Source organism: Hetaerina americana, unplaced genomic scaffold (genome assembly GCF_022747635.1).
Source record: "Hetaerina americana unplaced genomic scaffold, ioHetAmer1.1.p SCAF_1, whole genome shotgun sequence".
In the NCBI taxonomy this organism is placed as follows: Eukaryota; Metazoa; Arthropoda; class Insecta; order Odonata; family Calopterygidae; genus Hetaerina; species Hetaerina americana.
The window spans coordinates 980,001-1,006,509 of NW_027286069.1; the positions used below are offsets into that span (position 1 = coordinate 980,001).

At 36.0% G+C, this 26,509-nt stretch overlaps 1 protein-coding gene across 1 annotated transcript in view; it reads right to left on the reverse strand.

Annotated features, from left to right (window-relative positions):
* LOC139687301 (complex I assembly factor ACAD9, mitochondrial-like) overlaps nucleotides 1–18,642 on the reverse strand; it is a 26,202-nt gene extending 7,560 nt beyond the window's left edge. The window contains exons 1-8 of the mRNA XM_071584446.1: nucleotides 18,203–18,642; nucleotides 17,831–18,039; nucleotides 12,516–12,752; nucleotides 10,376–10,501; nucleotides 9,354–9,474; nucleotides 8,679–8,890; nucleotides 6,427–6,595; nucleotides 5,818–5,984 (exon numbers count right to left, since the gene is read on the reverse strand). Of these exons, the coding sequence (XP_071440547.1) occupies nucleotides 5,818–5,984; nucleotides 6,427–6,595; nucleotides 8,679–8,890; nucleotides 9,354–9,474; nucleotides 10,376–10,501; nucleotides 12,516–12,752; nucleotides 17,831–18,039; nucleotides 18,203–18,509 (1,548 nt within the window). The 5' untranslated portion in view covers nucleotides 18,510–18,642. The remainder of the gene's footprint in view (nucleotides 1–5,817; nucleotides 5,985–6,426; nucleotides 6,596–8,678; nucleotides 8,891–9,353; nucleotides 9,475–10,375; nucleotides 10,502–12,515; nucleotides 12,753–17,830; nucleotides 18,040–18,202) is intronic.
* Between the last annotated feature and the right edge of the window lie 7,867 nt (nucleotides 18,643–26,509).

A 26,509-nucleotide genomic window follows, 5' to 3' on the forward strand; every position in this document is an offset into this window, starting at 1 on the left:
TAAAATGCCAGTAGATTCTCACGTCATCTCGCAGAATTTCCTGTTTTTGATACTCAGTTTTTAGACCTGCAAAAGCTGCAAGAACGTAAGTATCCACTAAATAATTTTAAATCAATAGAGTCATAACCTGTAAGGCCAACACGAATTAAGTTTTCAGTAAAGGCTTTAGCGAAATGATGCTGTTTGATGATATCGATCAGTTTCAGATGTGATTCATGTTTAATGTTTTAACACAATGGTTTCCCAGGCATTCAAATCATCTTATTCAAGAGAAGCCAAGTGGAATGTCAATGAAACCTCTCGTGTTGAAACATCATACGTACATGAAATACTCAACAGAAATGTATTCTTCTATCCACAAAACTATTCTCACCATATGACAGTCTCAACAACAATTACCAATGAAAAATCAACAACAATGAATCTTTTACACAAGGAGAAAGACGAATGCTATTAAATAGAACATTAAAAATAAATGTTGAGTTATTTATAATTTAACCTAAGCTTTAAATATTAAAGTTATGATATACCATAAGTATTATTTGATCGATGTGAAATGTTAAAAAAAGAGCTACTAAAATTTTTTAGTCATATTCCTATTTTGATGCTTCGTTATTTCTTCATTCTAAGAAAAATCATTGCAGTAAAAATTTACAATTCTTCAAAATAGAGAACATGAGAAAATAACATTGTTGAGAAAAACTCTTAAACTCCAAGATTGCAACATGCATGTTTTTAGTTTCTAGTGCTTGGAGTCATAAAACTAATAGCCACTGCATATACTTGGACCATTTTTCTGATGAAGTTGAGAGCACATATTTGATTGGGCTGTGATGGCACAAAAACTGATAATCTGAGCAAACAAAATTCATTTAATTCTTCAGTAAAAGAGTAGATAATAATGATAATATAGTTCATTATACATCAGTCATATATATGACTTAAATGTCTTCATTACATGCAATACAATAAAACCAGAAGTCAATATCAAGAGTTTGATCTCAAACAAGTTCACTCTAGGACTAAAATTCCTTTCGACACATGACATGAGTAAAGTATGTTCACGTTTAAACTTTGGTCGGGTGACATTTCTAGCCTCCACATGTAAATGGTTGAAAGTCGCAGTTTTACTATGTACATTGCTTATGTTCTTTTATTTTTGATAATCTACACTCCACGCTATTTTCTTTTGATATGATGTTGATGCATATTGGTCCAGATCCAAAGAATTCAAGGTCTTCTTAGACATTACAAAGATATTTACCAATATAAATGCTAAGTTTAGCCATGATGACAGGTTGATTAAATATTAGTTCACAGGACTCCTTATTAGAGACATTTAAATAATTCTAACAGGCTTTTTTAGCAGAATAAATAAAGTCTAGTCCCCAAAAGGTAAAGGCCCAAGGTTCAATAGCATAATTCCGAGGTTCCTTGACATTGAACAGTGGAAGAAATCCGTGAAATCTCCCCTATTTCAGTAAATAATTATTATAAATTTCAATTCATATGAAGGCATCATGTCTTAGGTACAGTTGTTGGTATATGGTTGCTGGCAATGATGAAGGAGAAGCTGATACCATTTAACAATGAAAGCATGCAAAGCTGAATAATAATGCACAGGGCATTGCAATTTTATTCATGTGCAATTGATTTTCAGATGATATATGGATGTGAAACAATGAAGTAGATTTGGGAGGCTTTAGAGAACAGACTACAGGCCGTTGTGAACTTTGTTTCCGAGGGAGGTGGTAAATAGGAGGTAGAGGGGGCATGTAAGTGTGCAGTAATACATTAGAGCCTGATGCACGACCTCCATTGGAAGTTGAAGGAGTGTGGTCTGGAATAGCACCTCAGCTGCCTTCTACTTGATGGGTCTTCCGATGGTGAAGTATGAGGACCAACTAAGGAGCTTAGAATAGGAGATCAAAGGAAGCCTTAAAAGGTAGAGTTCCTTGAAGAGAAGAGAAAAACGTCTACAGAGGAACACAGCTCAAAAGGCATCAAAGAGGTATTGTTCCAGAAATAGACCCAAAGCTGAAAACGCTGCTCTGGACAGTGAGAGAGAAAGGGCTGACCAAACTAAGGTGAAGAAGAATTGCTGGTGTCTGTGGGGAGGAAGGATCATATTTTTCAAAACTGGTGGAGGAGAAATTTTCCAGGCCTGAGTGTGAGGTATTCGCCGAATTTGCTTCAAGAGGCCAGGCGATCAACAAAGAATATTATGTTGAAGTTCTGAAAAATTGTGTGATTCTGTGAGAAGAAAATGACTGCACCTCTGGTCACGTGATGACTGGCTTCTTCACCATGATAACGCGCCAGCACATTAATCGAACCATGTGCAGCAATTTTTGGCAAAACACAAGATTGTACAGCTTCGCCAGCCTCTGTTCAGTCCCGACATAGTTCCCTCTGACTTTTGGATGCCACCAAAATTGAAAATGACACTCAAAGGAAAGCGGTTCGATGACATAAGAGCAATGCGACGCACAAGCTGAAGGCCATTCCAAAATCTGCATTCAAGGACTGCTTTAAGATGTTGCAGCACCGCTGGAAGCATGTGGTTCAATCAAAGGGGGACTACTTCAAAGAATGCCACGGCCCGGATGACGAAGAATAGCACACCAATCCGGAGATATGAACGCAGGCCGGATAGTTTTCGGACACACCTCGAATATGGGGAAGTGACAGTGGGGGATGGTGTGTTTCTGCAAATCAAAGGAAAAGGGACAGTTTTGCTGCACATTTCTCTAGACTGTAGTGACTGGGATATTGATTTCTGAGAAGTAACCTATGTCCCAAGTTTACAAGACAGTCAGGATATGTTAGAGGAAAAAGATCAACCAATAGTGACTTATTCTGAAGATATGAAAGTTTTGGGAGGTGATAATCTTTCAGATGCACAGGATAGGCCGCCTTTATTATTTGATCACTGGAGGTGGCATTACCTCAGAGGAACTGAAGTCTAGGTTCAGAGGCCATCAAAATGCTACTTTCTCAACATCATGCCATGATTGAACATGCTAGGGTGTTTGGTAGCCAAGCCAAGCTGTGGAAAACTGTGAAGAGGGAAAACATGGCCCTTGTGCCTTGGGGTGCATAATGATAGGGCTATCAAAATTGAGTAAATGGATATCATGTCTGGAATGCAAAGGGGCGGAAGGTGTTCGTTGTTCGAGATGCAACTTTCAGAAGGAACGTTTTTCCTGATCATTAATGCAATGCAATTCATTTGTGCAAGTGATGGGGTCACATTTAAAACCCTGTTGAGGAAGGAAATGGAAAACCATCACAAATACGTATCCAATGATACTTGGATGGACATGCATTTAAATGAGTCCTAGCAATGAGAGAACCTGGCCCAGTGGAACGTGTTGTGCCCAGCAGTAGGAGAGGCAAGGCTTTGGTGGTCAATCATTGCATGAAATCCTTGCAAAGAGGAATTGACAGCAGCAGTAAAGAAGAGGACCGAACAGGTTAAACAAAGGACTTGGAATGCTGGGACCATGTTGAGAAATGGGAAATTAGAAAATATAAAGCAGGAGATGGAGAGAGGAAATATACATTATGTATTTGCATGCGTGTAAGTTGAAAGGATTTTCGCACAACTGTATACGCCACTGTGGGTATAGGTTTCCATGGATGTGTTGATTTTGCAAGTGGTTTTGTTCCCTTTTACAGGTGATGGCCTAACGACCCTCACCACACGCCCTTGCGGTGGCTTGCAGGGTATTACGTAGATGAGATGTAGATGTTTCGAATCACAGAAATATTAGGGCATTGATTTATTTCACAAAAAACCTAAGAGGAAAATTTATCTGAATGGCATAAATCCAATGTCATATTTATGGACAAATACTGTTCAATGGAGAGTGATTATACATTTTTATTTTCATCATTTACCATGCAAAAATTCAATTTTTTAAACATTATTATCTTTGTATGTAATGCGTATATGGTAGATGATTTATTAATTTGACTCCAGTAATACATCTGCATTACCCTTAGCAAATTAAGACATATTCATTTCACCTTTGGCAAGATGGAAGACAAGCGAGAAGCAATACCCTGCATTGAAATTCTTCTTTTGCACAATCAAATCATCTTTAGTCCCTGCAGCTATGAAAATAAAAATTGACGCAGCTGTTGCTATTGTGAGAGAAGATCATCAAATAACCTTTTGAGCACTGCATAAACACTGAAAATGTCATTGGGTTCTAGCCACACATTAGGAACAGGAAAACTGCACGTGATGCATGCCTGTATGCATACCATACTGCTCATAACTGATCAACGGGATGTTTGTGTGCAGTTTGTTAACCGCTGTGTTGAAGTTACAGGAAAATAAGGAGTTTCTTTCGAAGGTTATCAATGCAGATGAAACTTGGTTATCAATATTTGATCCTGAAAGCAAACAGCTAAACTATAACAGAAATATTCAGATTCACCAGCACAATAAAAGCGATGGGTTCTGCTAGGAAAGCTATAGCTATAAAATTCTTCAACGTTCAGGGAATGGGACTGTGTCAACTTCTCCTTGTTCACCATACACTATTTCATACAAACAGAAATGAAAACTCGAGCTATTTTCCACTTAAAAAAGACATTTTCAGCTAGTTTCGATGTACTACATCATTGTCAAGTAAAATAAATCTTTAGTGAGCAGTAAATAGCAAAAGATTTTGTCTCTGTTATTATGGAATAGTTCCCCTACATTACACCTAAATCCATGATTTATACACCATTTCCTTTGTCAGATCTCCATACCCTCTACATGCCTTCATCTTCCTCATTCCCTTGGGCCATTCTACCTTATGTTATGGCCTTTAACATCCCACTTCACTCAACAATTTCTAGAACCACTTTCTAAAAATTTTTTTGGATTACACGGAGTGAATTATTCTCTTTCCAGGCCATATTTAAAAACTTCTGCTCTAGTAATTCCCTCCTATTTTAATTTTTAAACTAACCTTCCTACTTACTCAGAATGTCATTACTTTGGTTTTCTTTTTGTTGATCTGCATTTCATACTTCTTTCAAATATCCTTTAAAGCACTCTACCATAACGACAATCTCTTAACTGTCTGACAAACCATTGCTAAGACCTGAAAACTAATGTAACTTAATCGTATTCCTATCCTATTTTATTCCCACTTCAAGCCCTATCATGCCACACATTTTACGGCCCCATTGACAGTGGGGTAACGTCATCGCCAGCCAACACAGAGGTCCTGGGTTTGATGCCAGACTAGGTTGGTTTCCTTCACCTAGGGGTTAATTGTTTGTAATTGTGTGTATCGTAATACTATATATATCAATGTCAAATGCCCAATGCAAAGGCCAAAAAGCAATGTTTTCAGATTAATGCTAAATAAATAAAAAATATGTTAAAGAGCAAACAACATAATTGACATTCTTGTCTTAATACCTTGCATGTCATGCCCCATCCTGATTCTACCTCTGCATTCCTTACCTGTGCAGTCAGATTCACATGTATGCTTTGAATTAGTCACCTATCCCTCCACTTATCCATTTATTCCAATATACAACTTCATTGCTTTGATTCTGCCCCTCACCTTAATTCTGCTCAAGAAAAACTACATTTTAATTGGCAATATGACTTTGAATAGATCTTATTTGAAAATATTTTAAAATTTATTTAAACATAGGAGTTACAATAAATGGATGGTGTCACGGCCATCTCACCATTGAAAGCATCATGTCATCTGCTATACCCATTATAATTTCTGGCAATGCAAAAGAGAATGGAACACAAATGGCATATCTATAAATAGTTTCACATAAAACTAAACTAACCTTTAAAGATGGGTGTAATTCATAATCCAAACCAAGATTCAACTTTGGTTTATCCGAATTTTGTGAGCGTCTTTCCCATAACTTTTTAAATACAACACCAGGGTTCATCATAGGGTTCCTTAATTTCTTTACAATTTCTCGCAGCTCTAACCCAGCATGTTGCAAACCTTCAGAATCAATACGAAGTATGAATAAGTTAAACTGTTATTCTCCATTGCGTCATGTACAGATTCAAAATGAAAAGTCAGAATAATTGCTCCATCAGTCATACTTCATATCATTAATAACTAACGGATGAAACCATTTCAAGATGCATGGACAATTATATCCCAACTTGAAATAAACTATACATTCTCCTGATGATATGATACCACTTGAAGTAGTATTAAACACCACAAATTAAAAAAAATGAATGCATAAATGCATATTGTACTGATTAGAGAAAAATTCTTTGTCAAGAATATATGAAATGGATTAATGATATTACCTTGAGCTAGACAAATACAATAAAACACTTTCACACAGTAGCAAAGAGGCAAAAGAAATTAAATTAGCCATGAAAAACTAAAAGTTCATAATTAAAGCTACAAATGTACATAATATATGTACCCATCAATGCAATGAATAACCGTAAAATTTCATTTGTTCCTTCAAAGATCATGGTTATTCTGGAATCTCTCAGATATCTTTCACAAGGTATGCTTTTCATGTAACCAAGTCCTCCCCAAATCTGAAGAAATTCACTCCCAGCTTGCCATGAATTCTCTGAGCTGAAAACCTAAAAACAAAAAGATATGTTCAAGCCACAAACTATGGCACCAGTATAATACCCAAAACTGATGCTAAATTATATCACCTACATTAATGACTGATTATTCATACTACAACTATTCAAATGCATATATAAATTTACTGTTGATAATGTAAATTGATATGTAAATACAAAATTGAAATACTACATAGAATTTTTGATAAGTATATAAATATTCAAGTTTTAATAATAATACAAATATGTATAAACGTAAACTCTTATGGGAACCATTTACAAGTTTAAAAACAATGCTGAAAATGTACAATATATAACTGACTCTCAATTCAGCTAATACTAACAAATTAAATGAAGATTTTCAAAAGAGGGCCACTCAAAGAGTATTTAAAGTATTATGATTGAGTATAAAAATGACATAAATTACAATTTAGTACAGAGCATATTCCATTCCATTTGAAATTTCCCCAGCAATATAAATCACCAATTACACACTACTCATTTAGGTAATGCAATGAAAGACAATTTTTACCTGTTACTGACCCAGGTAAACAGTAACTGTACATACAATTATTGAGAATTGTTAATTGTTCAGTTATACATTTCCAGTTTCTAGTTACACATAAATATATTAGTGCTTACACCATGGTAGTCTCACACAACCCCAATTTAATCTCAGACAGGGAAAGCGGACATCCAGAGAAAAGAAGTAAAAAGCAGAAAAATACTCATTAAGTGAAATATTAGAGCCTTCTTCAACTTTGTCCCATGAGATATTTTACTTGCTTTCCACTGATGAACTATGAGAGTTGATGCTAAAATTTTGAGGCAAGTATGATCTACAAAATAATCAAATTCTGCTGGCTATGGATTTTTTCATTTCATGGTTTGGAACAAATGATTTCACATTTCTGAATGGAAATCACTCCGTACATCTATCCATTGAATAAATACTGGATTTGGTATTAAATTACGGTACCCTGTACCATCAACTGGGGATTAATATCAGTTTTGGCTGAAGCAGCTAGCCAAATATAGATACATATTTGGACTTTGGAGGAGGAGTTGTTACCAATTAATTATTATTTTAAAACTCCAAGCAATTGTGCAGTTCATTTTCTACCAGTATGTTATTAGCAACCCTGGATGACAAGGGTTTATGCATAACAGGCATGGCCAGAAAAAAACTGACAGGGAAATTCAAGCCTTATCTCTCAAGGAGGTAACCAAAGAGATGTTGAGTATTCATTCAATTGGTGAGAGAATATTATTCCATTCATTCTGGTGATAATTCCTTCAACATTTGAGCTAGCCAAGCTATTAATGATGGGGATAAGGTGCAACAGAAAGCTGAAGAGAGGCAATTGACTCCTCAACTGAAATTCTTACACAAATACAGCCAAGGCTTGCGAAGGATGGATGTGCAAAACCCTCTTGCACACTACATCATTTAGGTTGACTGGAAAAATGCAGGTACTCCTTTCATGTAAATGAATTATTGCATGAAGATTGGAATACATTTTGACTTTTTACTAAGGTCTCTGGTAAAAGCACACTTGGATTTCCAATAAAAAATTATTAAGATATTCCTGAAGCAGGAAGTAGTATTCAATATTAGTGATAAGTTTTAAGATCATTTCAGTATGCAGCTGGGCACTCAAAATACAATGACACATGAAGAGACAGCAAACCAGCACCAATTTGGGTTATATGAGCTCTAAGTCACCCAGATTAGATGTAATTTCTAAAAAATATTGAAAATTCATGGTAGGGCATAGGGAATGCAAATCTCATAGAATTTGCCTAAAGCATGCAATTAATCTCTATATGCACTAATGCCTAAAAAAGTTTTCCCTGAAAAAATCATGAAAAAATGTTTTTGTTATGTTAATATTTTGTTAGGAATTGTGTGAAAGTAACATTAAAAAATATTTGAACATAATAAAATATTTTAATTCAGAATATTCTTAATTAGAACAAGACAAAGGAGAAAAAAATTCATTTTAATACGCCATTTGGTATTCAGGGAATAATGCGTTAATTGAGTAAAAAAACCATCAATAATGCATTTCTGGTTCTCTATTTAGATACTCAACTTTACAATGGCTGCTTCTGCAGCAATATCAGGATTTTCATATTCATCAATAATGCCTGCAGTCAAATATGCCATACTTTCCATGGCATAAATTTGGCAGGCAATTTTGGCAAATTTCTCTTGTATGAGACCAAAATCTTTTAATTGGTGCCCAAATTGCTTTCGACTAATAGCATGTTCAGCAGTTATTTGCATTAATTTTTTCAACACACCTGAAAATAGTTTTGAAGTTGATTTTCATTCACAGATATATAATAATATAATAATACCAATTATGACACATTCATTGCTATGATGATATGGTAGGAATTTCATTTATTTTCCAAGGGCAGTGAATGAAGGTAGAGTACTGAAATAATATTAAATGATTCTTAACTCCAGTGAGGTAGAAAACTCCTTAGGTTGGCAATGGAAACCAAAAGCTGAACTACAGTATTTTTTCAAATGGGGGTCTGGTGAAAGACCTAGAGCAGAAAAACTCTCATTATGGCTTAAGTAATTACACATGTCTTTATAATATTTTTAAGACTCCATACCATTTTGGAAAGTAAGAAATAGAAATGCTAGAGAGAATGGAACTAAATTGATAGATGTTTAATACTTGTCCAAGCGCCACGGAAGATAATTTAAGTACATTCTCCCTTCATCAAGTACTCAACAGAGTATTCTACTTGCCAGCAGATGAGCTCCCCATGGAGAATCTCCCACTATTTAAGATGTTCATGGCAAGCTTGAATCCCTCACCAGGTTTCCCCAAGACATTTTCCACTGGAATTGGGGTATTGTCAAAATGTACCTGAAAATATACGTCAATTTCAACTCCTGTTATAAACATAGGAATTTAATGCTTTATTAACAGCCACAGTGATCTGTACTGTGATTTTCCAGAAGCAATAAAAAATTGATAAGCTGGAACCAATTATTACCTCATTGACAAGAAAAAAATCATCATTCAATTCAATGACATCTTCTCTTACTTACTATGCTAGATAAATAAATATGTAAAAGCATTCAACGAGATCAACATGTGAGCAACCCACTTCTTTTACACATCTTTTTACTTCATATTTTATGTTAATTCATTGAGTATCCACATCTCGCTTGTAGAGTCATGACATGATAATATTCACAAGGATAGTGACTTTTAGAAGACGCACAGTAATTCTGCTGGCTTGAACACTGTATATGAAATGAAAAGTGACAATTATTTTCATACCTCTAGCCTTAACAGAATGCCAGAAGATTATATCCTTAATTATCATATACATTTGATATCACGATGAAGATTTTTTCTCTCGAGTATCACCCAGATAGCCAAACAACCACAGAGTGCCTAATGTTGTACATACTATATAGTGTGCCCATTTTGTCTTGCCCCTACAAACTCCTCATATCCTCACACTACTTTTTCCCCCATGTTTCTTTTGCCCCATTAGTTTCTGATCTTAGTTTATTGCTCAGCTCTTTGTACTTTCTTTTATCTAATTCTGAGTCCACATTCTTCTGTTACCTTCTTTCATACTATTTCCAAATCATACCTTCTTAAACCCATGGCTATCAAAACCCTTTTCCATTGACCGTTTCTATTGTTTTATTTGGTGCTTTCTTTAATCCTTATTTGAGATAATCTGACCCTTAATCTTGTTAAGGGTACATCTGCTAGGAAAATGAAATTACAATTCATGAAATTCACTTACCTCACAAGTGTTTGACCCTCTTATGCCAAGTTTATCTTCTGGCTTCCCACTGGTTACACCACCAAAGTTTCTTTCGACAATAAATGCCGTAATTTTTTCTTCTATTTTACCCTGTTCATTGGTAACCTTAAAGGATAAATAATTACAATTTATGAATGTAATAACATGGAAGAGTGTCACTGAACTTTAAATTATAAATGAAATCAATTTACAAAAGGGAAATATGATAATACGAGGGTCATCCGGAAAGTAGTACCCGTTCGTGAAATAAAGACACAAAAGTAAATATTAACAAACATAAAAAATTTTAATTGAAAGAGGATACTTTAAACTACTTCTCAACATAATCTCCAAGCAAATTAAGGCATTTGTCATAACGTGTGACAAGTTTCTGTATTCCTGCTGCATAGTCCTTCGCCGCCAGCTCATTGAGATACAGGGTCACTCCTTCTTTAAGTTCTTCATCGCTGTCAAATCTTTTTCCTGCCAAAAAGTCTTTAAGCTTTGTAAAGAGATGAAAATCTGAAGGGGCCAAGTCCGGGCTATACGGTGGATGGTCGAAAGTTTCCCATTTGAATTGCTGCAAAAGTTTTTGTGTTATCCCAGCTGCATGAGGCCTGGCATTGTCATGAACGAGAATGACACCAGTAGACAATAGACCTCGCCGCCGATTTTGTATTGCCCGCCGTAATTTCTTTAATGTTTCACAATACGCATTGGCATTAATAGTGTCTCCACGGGCCATAAAATCAATAAGCAATACACCTCGTCGATCCCAGAAAATGGTTGCCATGAGTTTCCTGGTGGACAGAACTGTCTTGAATTTTTTTGGCTTGTTTGGTGAATGAGCATGATGCCACTCCATTGACTGTCGTTTACTCTCAGGTGATGCATAACAAACCCATGTTTCGTCACCAGTAATTATGCGAGTCAAGAAAGAGTCTCCTTCATCAGAATAACGTCCCAAAAACGTCAGTGCTGCAGCCATACGCTTGGTTTTGTGCTCATCTGTAAGCTTGCGAGGGACCCATCTTGCACAAATTTTTGCATAATGCAGATGGTGTTTAACAATTTCATGAACAATTGTTCGAGAAACATTGGGAAAATGCTCACAGATGTCATCAATTGTGACGCGCCGATCGTTCCTCACGAATTCGTCAACTGAGCTCACCAGTTGGTCTGTAATGACAGACGGTCTCCCCGAACGCTCATCGTCGTGTGTGTTCCCCCTCCCCATGTTGAAGTTGCGACACCACCGCCGAACAGACGACTCGTCCATTACATTGTCTCCATACACCTCCTTTAATTGGCGATGAATATCACATGGGCGAACGTTTCTTGCATTGAGGAATTTAATCACTGCCCTCACTTCACAACTGGCGGCGTTCTCAATTTTTTTAAACATTGTAAACAATCACAGAAACAACACAGGCAATGCTAGCGTCACGCAACTTGGCTCAGAGAAGGCAGACAAGCCACTGAAGCTATCTGACCTCGTCCAGCGGCTACTCGCGTCGTCAGCACTTCATGCGGCACGAACGGGTACTACTTTCCGGATGACCCTCGTATGTATTGTGACCATGTCTAGTTCACTAAAATCAGTTTTTAAGCGTACAGAAATTGATTATAGAAGGCTATTGCATCATGTATTCAAATGTTGTAAAGTTTACACTTGAGTGCATAAAATGTAAAAAAAGTCAAGGTAAAAACTAGTTTGATCAACAAGGCAATGGGAACAGAGCAAATCTAACTTTTGTTCCGAAGTTGAAATACAAGTGCTCTCGATTGCTTGAGGTTTTAAAATTCTAATGGAGAGAAAGAACACACAGTACAGAGACAGTATCAGTTTAGCCCCAAACCTTTAAACAAAACACCACATTGTTACACGCCCCCAAGCAAATTGAGCTACATAGTAGAGCCCATATTGGGTGGCTTTAGTATTTCAACCTTAAAATTGGCCAACCACAGAACTATAAATAACTAATCCACAGCAGTTAATGAGAAATGCAAAGTTTTCAAATCATGCACTCACAGTAACTTATCAGCTGTCCAACGTTTAGAGCTATTTTCATGCAAAAAGCAACAAGACACAGGACAAAGACAAGATATAACAGTTAGTATTCAAAAAAATTAATGTTACCTCCGTTTTTGCAAAAACGGTGAACACACTTGCAATGCCACCATTAGTTATCCAGATTTTGTTGCCATTTAAAATCCATGTTTTACCATCAGATGAAAGCGTGGCTTTAGTCTTAATAGAAGCTGCATCTGATCCACTTCCAGGTTCTGTCAAACAGTAAGCTGCAATCAGCTCTCCAGAAGCTAATCTTGGCAAGTATTTTTCCTTTTGCTCTTTATTTCCAGCAATTAATATGCCCTAAAAATAAAGGATGTGAATAAATATTAATTTAAAACACAAACATTCATGAATTATAGTCAAATCCACATTTCATAAAATTTTTGTTTTTTTTTTATTAATATAAGTTAAGCGCAGAGGGTACTATCCACCTCCACCCGTTCATCACTAATGTGAGTGGAGAGTAACCAATGCCTACACTCATGAAATCATACATCTTATAAGTCGACTAATTTCAAAGCAGACCATGTAGCTGCATGCAGTAAACACAACCAAGTCCGAAGGTCAACCCTTGGCAAATAAGCCTAGTGATCTGGTCTAGGCCATATGCCCTTTACCCCAGATGGATCTGCCTTCACCATATGTAAGAGCAGTAGTTATCTTCTGCAATGGTGGAGAAGATATATGAAGCTCATTTACACTGCCCTATGCTTCCACAGTGCTATCTGAACTCCATTGACTTCATTGTTTTTATAATTTAATTTGTTAATGTTCGATTCCTGCAATGCAACAACCTGCTCAGAAGCAATATTGGACACATTGAAGAAATACAGTAGTTCCAAGGAAAAGTGTGGAATTCCCAGGATGAGATGGTGCCCCTCATACACATGCACACAGCGACACATCAAGGGTGGTGTGCAACTGGGTGCAATTTCCAAAGCCTACGACACCCCCAAATAAATTTAGGAATTTCTGATTTGAATCAAACTCTGAACCCAGAGAGTTTAGTTTAATGGCAAAAAAAAGTACACCAAAGAACATTTAATTATTATTAAAACATTACCATGGAAGTGACCCTGTTGCTCCTCATTCCAGTTCAAATCTGATATTCTTAGTTTTAAATTACTTATTTGAATGAATATCATATTATCAGTGTTTTAAGCAAAAGAAATTGTAAGTTTCCAGAATTATTCCTGGATATTTTATGTTTTCAAAATTCATTAAAAGGACATCACAAAAGGCCCAATCTAAATTTTTGTAATTTAATTTTTTTAATTGGTTACTTTGATGAAATATTTAGAGGGAACTATGTAACCACCTGCTCACGTTATATTCAAAATTATGAATCCTAAAGCTAAGACTTATATATTTTGTTCCTGAAATGCATGATGAAAACAGAAGAAATATTTGTTATAAATGAACTTGGGATAGATCACAGCTTTCAAAGAAACTGCTGGACTTTTACAAAGAACTCTATTGAAAAAAGCCGGCCATACACTTCAAAAAAAGTTCCAAAGAAATATACTTCGCAACCAGTGGATTTTATTGACCAGAAAATTATTTGTGGCCACAAATTTCAATAATGACAAAGTTGTTCCCAAATTTTCTGACATCAATCAACAGATTATCATACAATGTTACAAACACAAAAATCTATTTAGGTAACTACAAAAGCTATCAAAACTAAATGTATAATCATGATCATTAAAGGAAGAACACAATGTATATTTCCACTGTTCTTTATTTATGAGTTCCACTGTTATTTTCCACTGTACTTTATTTAAGTACGAAAATAAAGAACAGTGGAAAAATGCATTGTGTTCTTCATGTAATGAACATGAACTTCCACAAAGTTGAGCCCAAAACAATTAAATACAAATAAATAATCACGACTTTAAATGTATGCATATTTATCAAGTACTGAATATGGATGACGAAGAATTCAGGTATTCAGATTTTCAGGCTATTTTGTACCTCACCAGCAAATGATTTGGAACGTTTTATGCAGGCAGGACCCAAAACAACGTTATGAACTTAAGAGCAATAAAACATCATAGTCAAATATGGTATAAAAAATATATAAAGGTTATGAAAAAAGAGAGGTTTCAGCACTATGGCTACCTCGTGTTGACTCTCTATATATTACTCTGCATACAGACAAATAGCATATGTACTAGTCATACACAATTTCATTCAGATGTGATGATACAATTCATTTGAATTCATTAAAAGATGGGCGAAACAATAATGCTGACAATTCTCATCAGTTTTGGAAGAGATGAATAAAACCTGAACTCATTTCTAAAATTTTGTAAGTGAAACAGGCTCCTGGTTTCACTATAAGCTGCTGTAGCATAATATGTCAACTAGTAAATTAGGGCAATTGTTATAAAACTGTTAAATAGCTGAAACAAAATCATTCCTTATCATTCCGTAAGTCTATTGTCAAAATGATGGAAAGTCCATATTCTTGCCAATTACCTAATAGATCATCAAACGCATTTTAAAATCACCACAGTTATCAACCAGATTCATTCAAGGAATAGTCGCATCAGAGTGATAGGTATTCATAAAGGGTTACTTCTATATCTATGGGTAATCAATTCATAAACCCATTTCAACTTGCATTCAATGTAATGCAGCCATGCACAGATTTTATTATAGGGTATATTATTGAACCATAACCAGTACATGATACCCTCTCTATTAACTACAACTTTGATGTGGTAGAAAGGCTTGCATGTTCCTATGATCTATACAGCTGTACTGGCAAGAGGCATGATAATTGCTCCTGGTTGCATCACTCATGCCAGATAGGTTGAAGGTAGGAGCGAAATGAATTTGATTGCCAGGGGGTAGCCACTTGAGTGATGGTGTCACGTTAAAAACACAACTATGGAAGTTGACAGGAAACCACCTCTATTATTTTTCCTGAGCAATTATGATGACATCAAATATGAAAATGGGTCCTGGGAACAATGGACTAGAAAAATGTAAGCTTGCTTTATCTTCAAAATGCAATCCCCTTGACACACAGCATTCCCAGGTTGAACACGCCCAAACCAAAATCAGTCACTGCTCTAAATGTCTGACTTATACGCAGACATCAAATACAGCCCCTCTGAAGAACTTCTTCACCTTTTGCATGACTTAAATGACTACATTAACAGGAATGGACTACACAAACCAAATGAGTTTCACCTTTATGACTTTCATACTACCTTAGGCGTTACCAGCTCAGAATTTTTTAGTTAGGGAGAAAGGTGAAGAAAAGTCTGAATAGAAAGAAAGCCATGAAATATTGAATATGGCTGAGGGGTTGAAGAAGTAAGTTGCTGGCTTTAATTCAGAAACAGGTAGATCTAGAGGGCATTTAAACGTAGTGAAATGCATTATGTACTTCAAAAACATTTTTAAAGAGCAGCAGAATAATAAGAGTCTTTAAAAAGGGAGATAGAGAAACTCCAGCCAGTTATCACTCATTATTTACTGCACCTGACTCTTTTTAGGCTCTTTGAGACCATTATAATAGAAAGGCTCTACCAATATTTTAATTCCAACAACTTGTTTTCCATTTCTCAACATGACTTTCAAGGCAAATTTTTATGTGGCTTACAAAAGTGAATTGAAGACCTTTGCTTTTAAGTCTGTCATTAATGAAATAATAACTGCTTTTGAATATCAGGAGATTGTTTACATAACATTATGTAATATCTAAAATATATGACTGTATATCTTATGTATTATTCTGCAAAAACACAATAGTATTACAGTGTGTTCAATTATAATAATGGATTGATTAAGTTTAACCTGTCAAATAGAAAGCAATATGCTGAGTTATGTGGTACACAATCAAATGCCTGTGCTAAGTCTTATGGTGTCCCAAAAGATTCAGTCTTGGGGCCACTGCTATTTCTTCTGTATGATAAATGATCTGCCATGTAATTCCATGTAAATCAACTATCTGCAGGAGACACTCCTTTTATCCAGAGGAGTATTATGAACTTTTATTCATGGGGTTAGAGATATAAACTTGACCAAGGACATATATTATATTACTCATAAATAATACCATAAATATTAAACGACCTGAAAACTACTAACCTTCAATTCATACACAGCTAGGATGATCATGTTCTCAGAGTGTGCTAAATTATCTAGAGCCAGTTTCTCATTAAGATAATTAAAAAAAACATTGTCACTGAGGGCATTCTTCTATGCATTGTGATCTGCTAGGCAAGGATGACAAATTTGAAGTGACTATCATATGCTCCCATGAGCAGAGCTCTAGGGGTCATCAGAACACACAACCCCTTCCACCATAACCAGGCTGAAGGTTAGGAGCCACACAAAAGGTAGTCTTCACAGCACATAACGAGGTGGTTGCAAGGCATCCAATACCAGTGTGATAACCATTTTCAGTGATAATGCGACATTATAAATATGAATGACGAAGGCAACAATAAATCACCTGAATTATTTATTCCAAACAATAAGACGGACACAATTTAATAATAATTCCTGGCAACTATGACACCCGGCCCACTAGGCCATAAGTTATGCCCCACAGTGGGAGAGGCATGACTTACACAGTTGTAAGTAGTTTTGAGGGGGGGTGACCAACAGCTAAGGTCATTTGCGCCATTAGGGATGGATGGGAAAGAATGAAGGGTGGAGAGAAACCCAGTCATCTGATGGACAGCGTGCACACTCGAAGTGGACTCCACAAAGCACCTCAAGTAGGGATTGGTAAACCATTGAAAAATCTCTGCCGTCGCCGGGATTCCAACCCGGGCCCTCTGGGTGGGAAGCCAGGATGTTAAGCCGCCACACCATATCGATCCCAACTTATACAGCTATCGTCACACAAAACTATAGATATTTTAAAGGTGAGATAATGGACAGGGAGCTTTATTGCAACGATCAATACAAATTAATGAATATGCAGCAAAGGGAAAGAGAGATAGCAAGGGCTGTAGGTAGCAGTGAAAAAAATTGGTTAGAAGAAGCATTAAACACATAGAGCATGTTTGTGATACTTAATTAGTAGCTGTAACAGATGAACTCATGGGCATGGCCATTATCCAGGTTTACATACCAACAAGTAACGATAGGAAGGAAGAAATAGGTGCATGATCAATTAGAGGAAATATATTTGGATGTCTGTGGGAGGAAAAATTTGATAGGTACTACAGTTTAGGGACAAGGAAGGACCGCATGAAGAAGGTAATAAAGGTCTTCAGGAGGCAGGATGTTATCATAAATAACACTAGATTTAAACACTACAATAGACATCAATGGATAATGCTCAGGAATGCAGAGAAAGACTATATAAATGGTTAGGCACATATGAAGGAATGGTATATAAAAGCATTTACCTTCAATCCAATAGCCTGGTGGGCTGCCAGGGTGACAGCAATCGAACCATCTAATGCTGTTATTTCAGCAAATCTTGCATACTCAGTTGCAGTAAGACCGAGTCCTCCGTATTCCGTAGGTATTTGCTGACCAAACAAACCTAACTCCTTCACTGCAGAGAGCGTTTCCTCGGGTATGTTCGATGATTTATCTATTTCCTGTGAATTAACTTTGAAAACAGAACATCTTTACAGGCAAAACTTAAAATATATTTCCACAAAAACGATCGAAAGCACCATGGAAAGGTGAAATTGAACCTTTTTTGCAATTTATTCCTTTCCATAATAAATAAATGCATTCCATATTCATTAGAAAACAAGTGAATTACCTACCTTGATTAAAAAATTTTTCCAATGGACTTATCATTTCATCCAAATTTTGCAGTTCCTCATTATTCAAAACTTCCGGATAGGTTAAAAACTCGGGATCAAATTTTCCTAGAAAAAGGTTTTTGACAAAAGGACTCTTTGGTGGCTTCTTTTTTCTGACTGCAACTTCATCGTCTTGTTTGGCTGTGGCAATTTCCACTTTTTGATTTTCTGGCCAAAGATTAGACCGAAAGAATCTGCACTCACTACGGTTGAAGTGCTTCAGAGGTGCTAGCCTGCATAATGATCTGGAGTATTGTGTAAAGCTCATTTTTATGATTGCCACACTGAACTATAGCACAAAAGTTATTCCCGAAAAACACTCATTTATGTTCTGTTTCCTACGGAGACCGAGTAATGACCATGCAAGATCTTACGCCTATCATTCGAGTGCAAAAAGAACACGCAATGTTCAGTAATAGTTCTTCAAATCTCTCATAAACAAATGAAGAGAAATCTTATCATGGTCCAGCGGTTATTCAAATACTTCCAAAATCAGATAGTATACCTGTTCCAAAGGTGAAGAACTCAGTTTGACCTAGAAACTTATCTTCTCCCTATGAATATTCTTCGATGACGTATAAATCGCCCAATTTATTTATTCGAAGAATAAAACTCTAAACTATAATCAATAAATAAAATTGGCAAAGGCACTCACAGTGAAATACAAATGTGACTCATTTCAGGTATACAGCGTTCGATAGTAAGTCACCGCTGAATATTTTACCATTTTATTTAAGCAAGGAAAAAAATCTTAAAAGTTTGCTCAGAAAATAATAGAAATCGCACATTCCAAACAAACAATGATGAACTCCTTTTAAGATATTATTCTTATTGATCACGTTCAAAACCAATGTTTGGGACAGTCAGTACAATTTATTGATCTTTATTAATCCATTCCAGAAAATTATGGGGTTGCAGTCAACTATCCGCCTGCAAGTGAAATTCCTCTCAACTGAAGTTTTGATTTTTCTTTGCTTGCCGTGTGTATCGCTTCCCAAGAATTATGTACTGGGTTCATGTTATAAATTAGCCACATAATTTCATTACTGTGAAGTGGGAAAATTAAAAAAAAACTTTCGAAGTTCCCTGATAAATCGATATTGATCAACTTAAAATAAACTCAATGTTACTTCACCAGTAGGCACCTACCTCAGACATGTAAAGCTTGACTGGTCTACAACAACAGCATGTATGTAAAAATTTGTAAGGGCACGAATTTAAAAATCAGCAGAATATTATTATTCAAGAATGACAGTCCTTGATTATGCTATACCAAATACAAGACAGGCTCTTTGTGGCAGTCTTAAAATATAATGCTTGTCATTAGGAATGGTTTTCAGCTATATCTGACATAAATAGGCAGTAGGTTACGCATTTCTGGAACAAAAAGTGCATTCACTCTCTTAAGAACTTAGGTTTCATAAGGGTAGACCTAAAGCTTTATTCATCAACGAGCACCACTTGCCACTGTATATGTCATCAAAAGAAACACATTCATTACCAGTGAAGAGATAAATTTTCATTATAATTTCACACATTAAAAGTCCAGTTCAAAATATTCATTTAAGAATACAAGGGGTCTGAAACTAAACAATCCTTAGTTATGTTTTTTACATCCTGTTATAGCTACTCTGCCTTAGAATTTTAATAAGTTTATTACAGAATTTTAAGGCAAGATTATCAGACTTAACAGATTTTGGACAATCTACATTGGGTAATGTCTAACATGTTTCTTGACCATGTACAGTGGCTGAATATATGGCCTCTTAATACAGAGTTTTTTACATTATCTTTTACATGAATTAAGCACTGGTAAATGTATATGTTAAAGTCCGTCATCCCTCTTAGCCTGACAAATAGTGGACGACAGTGATCATTATTGGGTAGATATATGCACATCGGAGCAAGTAAAATAGTCATTCTGATATTGGACCTGTTAAGAGGAAACATTTCAAATGCCTCCTCAGCTGTTTTGGAAAAAAAACTTGAACTTCAACAAACGAAGTGGTGAAATAGATGAATCAAAATACAAAATCATTAGCGTTGGACCATTAATTAACCATATTTTTGACAAAATGGGTATGTTATTTCTTGATATATATTTTCAAATACCAATTGCAGTTATTACCATTGCCCTATGAAAACTTTCCATTAAAATAATGTAATATGGAGTGATATTCGTGATTGTGAGATATCAATTTGAATACCTGAATAGAAGGATCTTATTCCTGAATTGACTAAGACCCATAGCCATAAGAAAATGCATGCAGACATGCATATGATCACCATGAACAAGAAAACATTGTACAATTATTGGAGAAGAAAAAATTAGCTACATTGAGGATTTAGGCCTATCTTAACTCCTGGTTAAATACCTTTACCCTATTAACACTAAATGCTGCAGAGGCACTGCAAAGGCATGCTCTGTGCTATCAAACTTCAGTTTTCAATGTCATAAGCGCTGCAATTAAAGGTCGAGAACACTGCAGTTGAATATCAGAAATACTGCAAATGCAAGCGAGAGGTGCTAGTGCTACCGTAGAGCTTCCAAAACACTTGGTGGGCATTCACTGACATCCTTTCATACGAGGTCTGTCCAATAAATATGCAAACTGAGGCCATATAAACTTTATTTTGCAAAATTTGGTTAGTCTACATAGATTTTGTCCCCTTCAAAGTACTCTCCATTCATTGCTACGCACTTATTCCATCTTCTTTTCCACTGTGTAAAGCACCCTTGGATCTCCTCGGCAGTTAAGCTTTTGAGTTTTCTTGTCGTCTCTTGCTTTATTGAGTCCACATCTTCCCAGTGATGTCCCCTCATCACATATTTGCATGTCGGGAATAGGAAAAAGTCTCAGGGGGCGAGATCTGGCGAATAAGGAGGATGATCAAGGATGGTGATTGAATTTTTTGCCAGAAACTGGCGAACAATTAATGCTGAATGTGCAGGTGCATTGTCGTGGTGAAGGATCCATCCATCGCCTTGAGTCAAATTTGGACGCGCACGACGCACGCAATCTCTCAAACTCTTGAGAACTGTAAGGTAGACCTCAGCATTTACTGTTTGTCCTTCAGGCAGAAATTCATGATGAACAATACCTTCAACATTAAAGAAAACCAGGAGCATGACTTTGATTTTCGATCGGCTTTTTCTTGATTTTGTGGTCCGAGGTTCATCTTTTGCTTTCCACTCCATGCTTAGCGATTTGAATGTCATACTCGGAAAACCACGATTCATCACCAATGATTACCCTATTGAGAAATCCAGGATCATTTTCAAGTGAAATTTTCCAGTCAGTAACGCATTCAACTCTTTTCAACTTTTGATCTGCCGTCAGCAGCTTGGGCACGAGTTTGGCACACATTTTTTTTAAACCCAAATGTTCGGTTAAAATAGTATGCACTGATGATGCTCCTAAATTCAGTTCATCAGCTATCATTCGGACAGTTTTTCGGTACGGACAAGGGACCGCACACGATCAATGTTGTTGTCAATACAGGAGGTTGAAGGTCGTCCCAGCCTCGCATTATCCGTGGCATCTTGCTGACCATCTTTAAAACGCTTCATCCACTTCAAAACGGATGTTTTCTTCAGAGTATTATCACCGCAAACAGCCGTCAACATATCAGTAATTTCTTGGTAACTTTGACCGCACTTCACCAAAAATTTGATGTTGATTCGTTGCTCCGTAATTTCATCAATTTCCATTTTTGACGAACAGTAAAAATAAGGACAACAGAAACTAACATTACGGGCACCATACGCACAGCTAGACGATTTGCCAAGCATAGACGGCACATTGGGCTCATGCGACTAGCACCGCTAGTGGGCGGGGCCATAGTCCGCGTAATGGCCATCAGATTGCACCAGTCCACGTATTTATTGGAAATTCCTCGTATATGGTAGCAGCCATATGATGAAGTACATTTCAAATTTTTAGAACAAAGAGTAGGGTATATTGATAGATGGGCACCACGCATGAAATTGATCGTTTAGTTCAAAGTCGGTTGAATATTTACATTACAATGCATAACAAAATAAATACACCTTAATGAATAATAACCAGTTCTTTGTACATTCTTCTTTAAGACTGATAACAACATTATAATTGAAGAGTTTCAATTTGATAATTGCATTTCTGCATCACAATAAAGTGATCACTTATACCTAACTGAGAACTCAAAAATTGTTACCTGCAATTGAAACTTGTCCATTTTTTTTAAAGATTTAAACATCAACAATGCTGAAACGACAGAGCAAAAATTCTCAGAATGATTCTCCCATCACCTATTAATATTGAATGCCAGGAAAATCTGATTTGTGCAACCATTAAAATTTTGTAACGTTAAGCAAAAAAATTGAATTCACAATGATTAATATGCTGAACATAACTTCAGTTTGGTGATGGGCACCACCATGTACACTTCAGACCATAAGGGTCTATTGCACCGACTATTTTGCAGTCTCAACTAAGAGAACCACAACAGTTACTCATATTCGACCACTCCTCCTGTAGAAATTTGAAGCTGGAAGGCCCATACCATGCGGTGAAATTAGTAATTTAAAAAGTGAGTAACCATATCAGTAAATTGGATGCAGCTATACAGTATTCCTCTCAAATTTCATAAAAGATAATAGACATAGATCAGACAGGGGCAGGGTGTCGTGAAAAAAAGCTTTACCATTATTGTGCAGTGGATATTTTAGAAGTTACCCCTACAGATGTTTTCAATGGTCACTAAATGAAATCTTTTAGCTGCAATGATAGTTTATCGCCAGACATCATAAAATGCAAAGAAACATTCAATTAGGTTTCTTGAGGAACACCCCATTCATACTTCCCAAAGTGAGAGTCAAGGGTAAGGACATATAGTGAGCTAGAAATGTACAAAATAAGCCCAGCAGCTTTCAAAGAAATGTGATGGATAGGAAGAGTTAACCCATGTGTGCTCTGTTAAAAAAAATGTAGCACTTAATTAGCTAAAAATAACCAATTCATTGAGATTTTCTAAGGTTCATGGTACCAAATATGTCCAACATAAAACACTTATTCATACTTTAATTAAGGAAAAATCATGCCCACAGATTAATAGTATCAAGCAAAGATAGAACTATTTTAGTTAGAAGCCAAGCAGACGTATTGAGGGGGAAATTACTCCAGTATGGTATGCTTATGGAAACTAATGGCAAATTTTCTCAGTGGTATGGCAACAACCTGTATTAGAGGAATTTGAAGTTCTTGCCTGCCCAACTTTAAATTGCAGGTTCGATTCTGACTAAGTGGGCTTTCCTCCACCTAGGGCTTCGGTGTATGCAATTTTATCAATCGTTACATCATTGCTCCAAGTCCTATGCACAGGCCTAAGTGCTGTTTACGAACCACTGCAGAAGAAATGACCTATTTATGCTCAGATTTAAGTAGAAGGATGGGAGTTTATTGGGTATTCGCATAAATAATTTTTCTTTTGGTAAACCACATCAGACAATTTTACAATCACTGAATATTATACAGAAATGGAATCAGTTAATTCAACCCAATAGATATTTGCCATTTAGGCCTTCAGCAAGATCTGATTTCAATCGGTGAAAAATGGCAGTGCAGCCATTATTCTACTATGACAGCATCATCCTCAAGTGATGATCTTCCATTACTTGGATCATCTGAGGTCCATGTGGCCAGTCCGAAAATTCCTCTTCCACCTCACAACAGCATCATATGATGGGCTACCATTTCATTGTGGATTTGCCAGCCATCTTTCAAATTAAGGAACTTAAGAACAGTTTTTCTTTCTCCATCATACAGGGAGTTAGTTACTTCAAATCTATGGCTTCCAAAAACAACACAAATTAATATTTATTGTTGATTTGCTACATTTAGTATGCAAGGTTCAATTAATATTAGGAATTATCCAGATATCTCAGTTATTTCATAGAATTCGTTAAGTATGCTGTCGTAAGTCATGTTGAAGAGAACATTTAATTTTCAATTACCTTCTGCATTATAAGTGAAATTCCTCATTCACACACTGATGAAATCAAGTGTAATTTTCACACACCTGGATTGTCGAACTTTCTAAGAAACAGAAGAAAAACCTAAATACTTAGCTCCCAGTAGTCGTGAAAAAGTTAAATGAAATTCTGCTAACTAATTAGATCTTAGACAGTCCAGAAGAATGAAATTTATGACCCAAAAAGCCTCCATTACCTAAAAACTATGCAGCCATAGGTCCTAATTGACTAATAGACATATTATAAAGACAATTTGGGACAGATTGGACCCAATATCATGGCATTACTTGTCTATGGCACTGAATATGGAAATTTATCATTAAACTTGTCCAAAATTCAACGCAACTGGTGAGTATAAAGCCACCTGCCGATTTTAATTTAAAATGACAACCACCTCCCACATAGCTGATGCTTTCAGCTCAATAAATTGAAATTACAGTAATTAGATCATTTGCTTATTAAATTAAGGAGCAACAACCCAAACATTCTATTGCAATTCAATCAGGACAAAAAAGAAAATAAAACACACTTTCAAAGGGATACATTTTATTAGACTTAAAAGTAACAAATAATGAGAATACAAAAACAACTGAAAAGATGATTTCAAATGTTAACTTTTAAAGTTTTCAAAGCAGTCCCACAAAATACCAATACCACTACCTTTACGCACCTCCCCAACTTAAGCAATGGAAATATTATGAACGCAGTTCTTACAAAAGTTTATATTTAAGAGCCTATTCTACATATTACTGCCAGATGGATACAATTATAATTATGCCTGAATTGTAGATTGTCTCTTAATACTTAACCTCGGGGAAATAGAGAAAGAAAATCATTCAAGATTATTTTAAACTAACTTGGAGAGCAGTGAAAAAACTCAAGTTACGTTAACTATTGTATTGAAAATCCTCTTCTGAAGACCGGAGCCTGTAAAATTACAAATGGAAAAATTACTCATCAAAACATCATACATTTGACTTCAATGGGCACTTAATTGTAAACATTTATACTTCAGATTACTAAAGAAAAATCATAACACCTTAGGATGGCTCGGCTAGTCTACCTGAAAGCTGCAGTTTAGAGAAATGAGGGGAAACAGTAAGTGGGAGAGGAAAGGGGTTGTGCTACTGGAGGATTCCAACAACCCTTTATCTCACGGGTTATTTACATTTCCTTCAGCAAAGAAGTGTCCCCATGAATTTACAGTGCTACTTTATAGTGGAAAGACAATTCCTTCCATCAAGCACCACCAAGATTAACTGGGGTAGCAACTTAAAGGTTACATCAACAGCCATGCACACTCCACTGGGTTATATCATATTCCATTTATCATCATATGTATACAATGATTACTGGTCTTCTCAGAACATCAAAATTATCATCAATTATACTTAATGGAAGAGAACTCCACATCAGGAGAACTTTGGGATACTAGGGAGGAATGTTGAATCAATTGATGGCTATGTCCCATGCCAAAATGTATCCGGCATGGGATGCAGCCATTAGATATTGAATGTATAGCATGAAACATCCTCATGAGCAAATCAATTCCTATGGTATAAAACATTGCAGAGAGACGGCAACACCCAAGAGGAAAAGTGACCAGAATTATATACTTGTTATAGATGACAGGCTATTGCCGTATTTTTCTTTTCAACATTGAGAATGTTTCAATTGATGTACTTATTGCGGTAGTGCATTCAGGAAAATTAAGAATCATTTCAATCAGGCTCAATTTGAACAAAGCGTGACCTTTAATTACCCAAATGTCCTATGCCCGACTCACGTTTACAAAGCCGGTAAAAAATCGCCAAACACACGAATTAGATTGAAATTCCACTGTATATTGATAAAAGAAATAAAGGGGTTGGGGTATAGAAACTTAAAAGCACCCAAATGTATTAGTTACTCAAGTACACTTGAATATACAAGTTTATTTCATTAAATAAAAATACGTCCACTACCAATCAAGCAAGTAACGAGGGTGTGGAGGCAACTATAAAACAATTTTAAACTAGAATGGGGTTTTTCATATTGAAAGAAATGAAAAATTACCAGAGCGGCATTATTTTCCACATTCTTGAATTACATTACTTATGAAACAAATATACTTAAGTCATTAAATCTATATAAACCTAACAGTGACCGGTATCCTTTAAGGATCCGTGGATTATTAAAAATTAACTACTTAACTGTACTTGGCCCACGACTCCGACGTCAGTAGACACATCTGCGTCACAATCCATGAGTTCGTC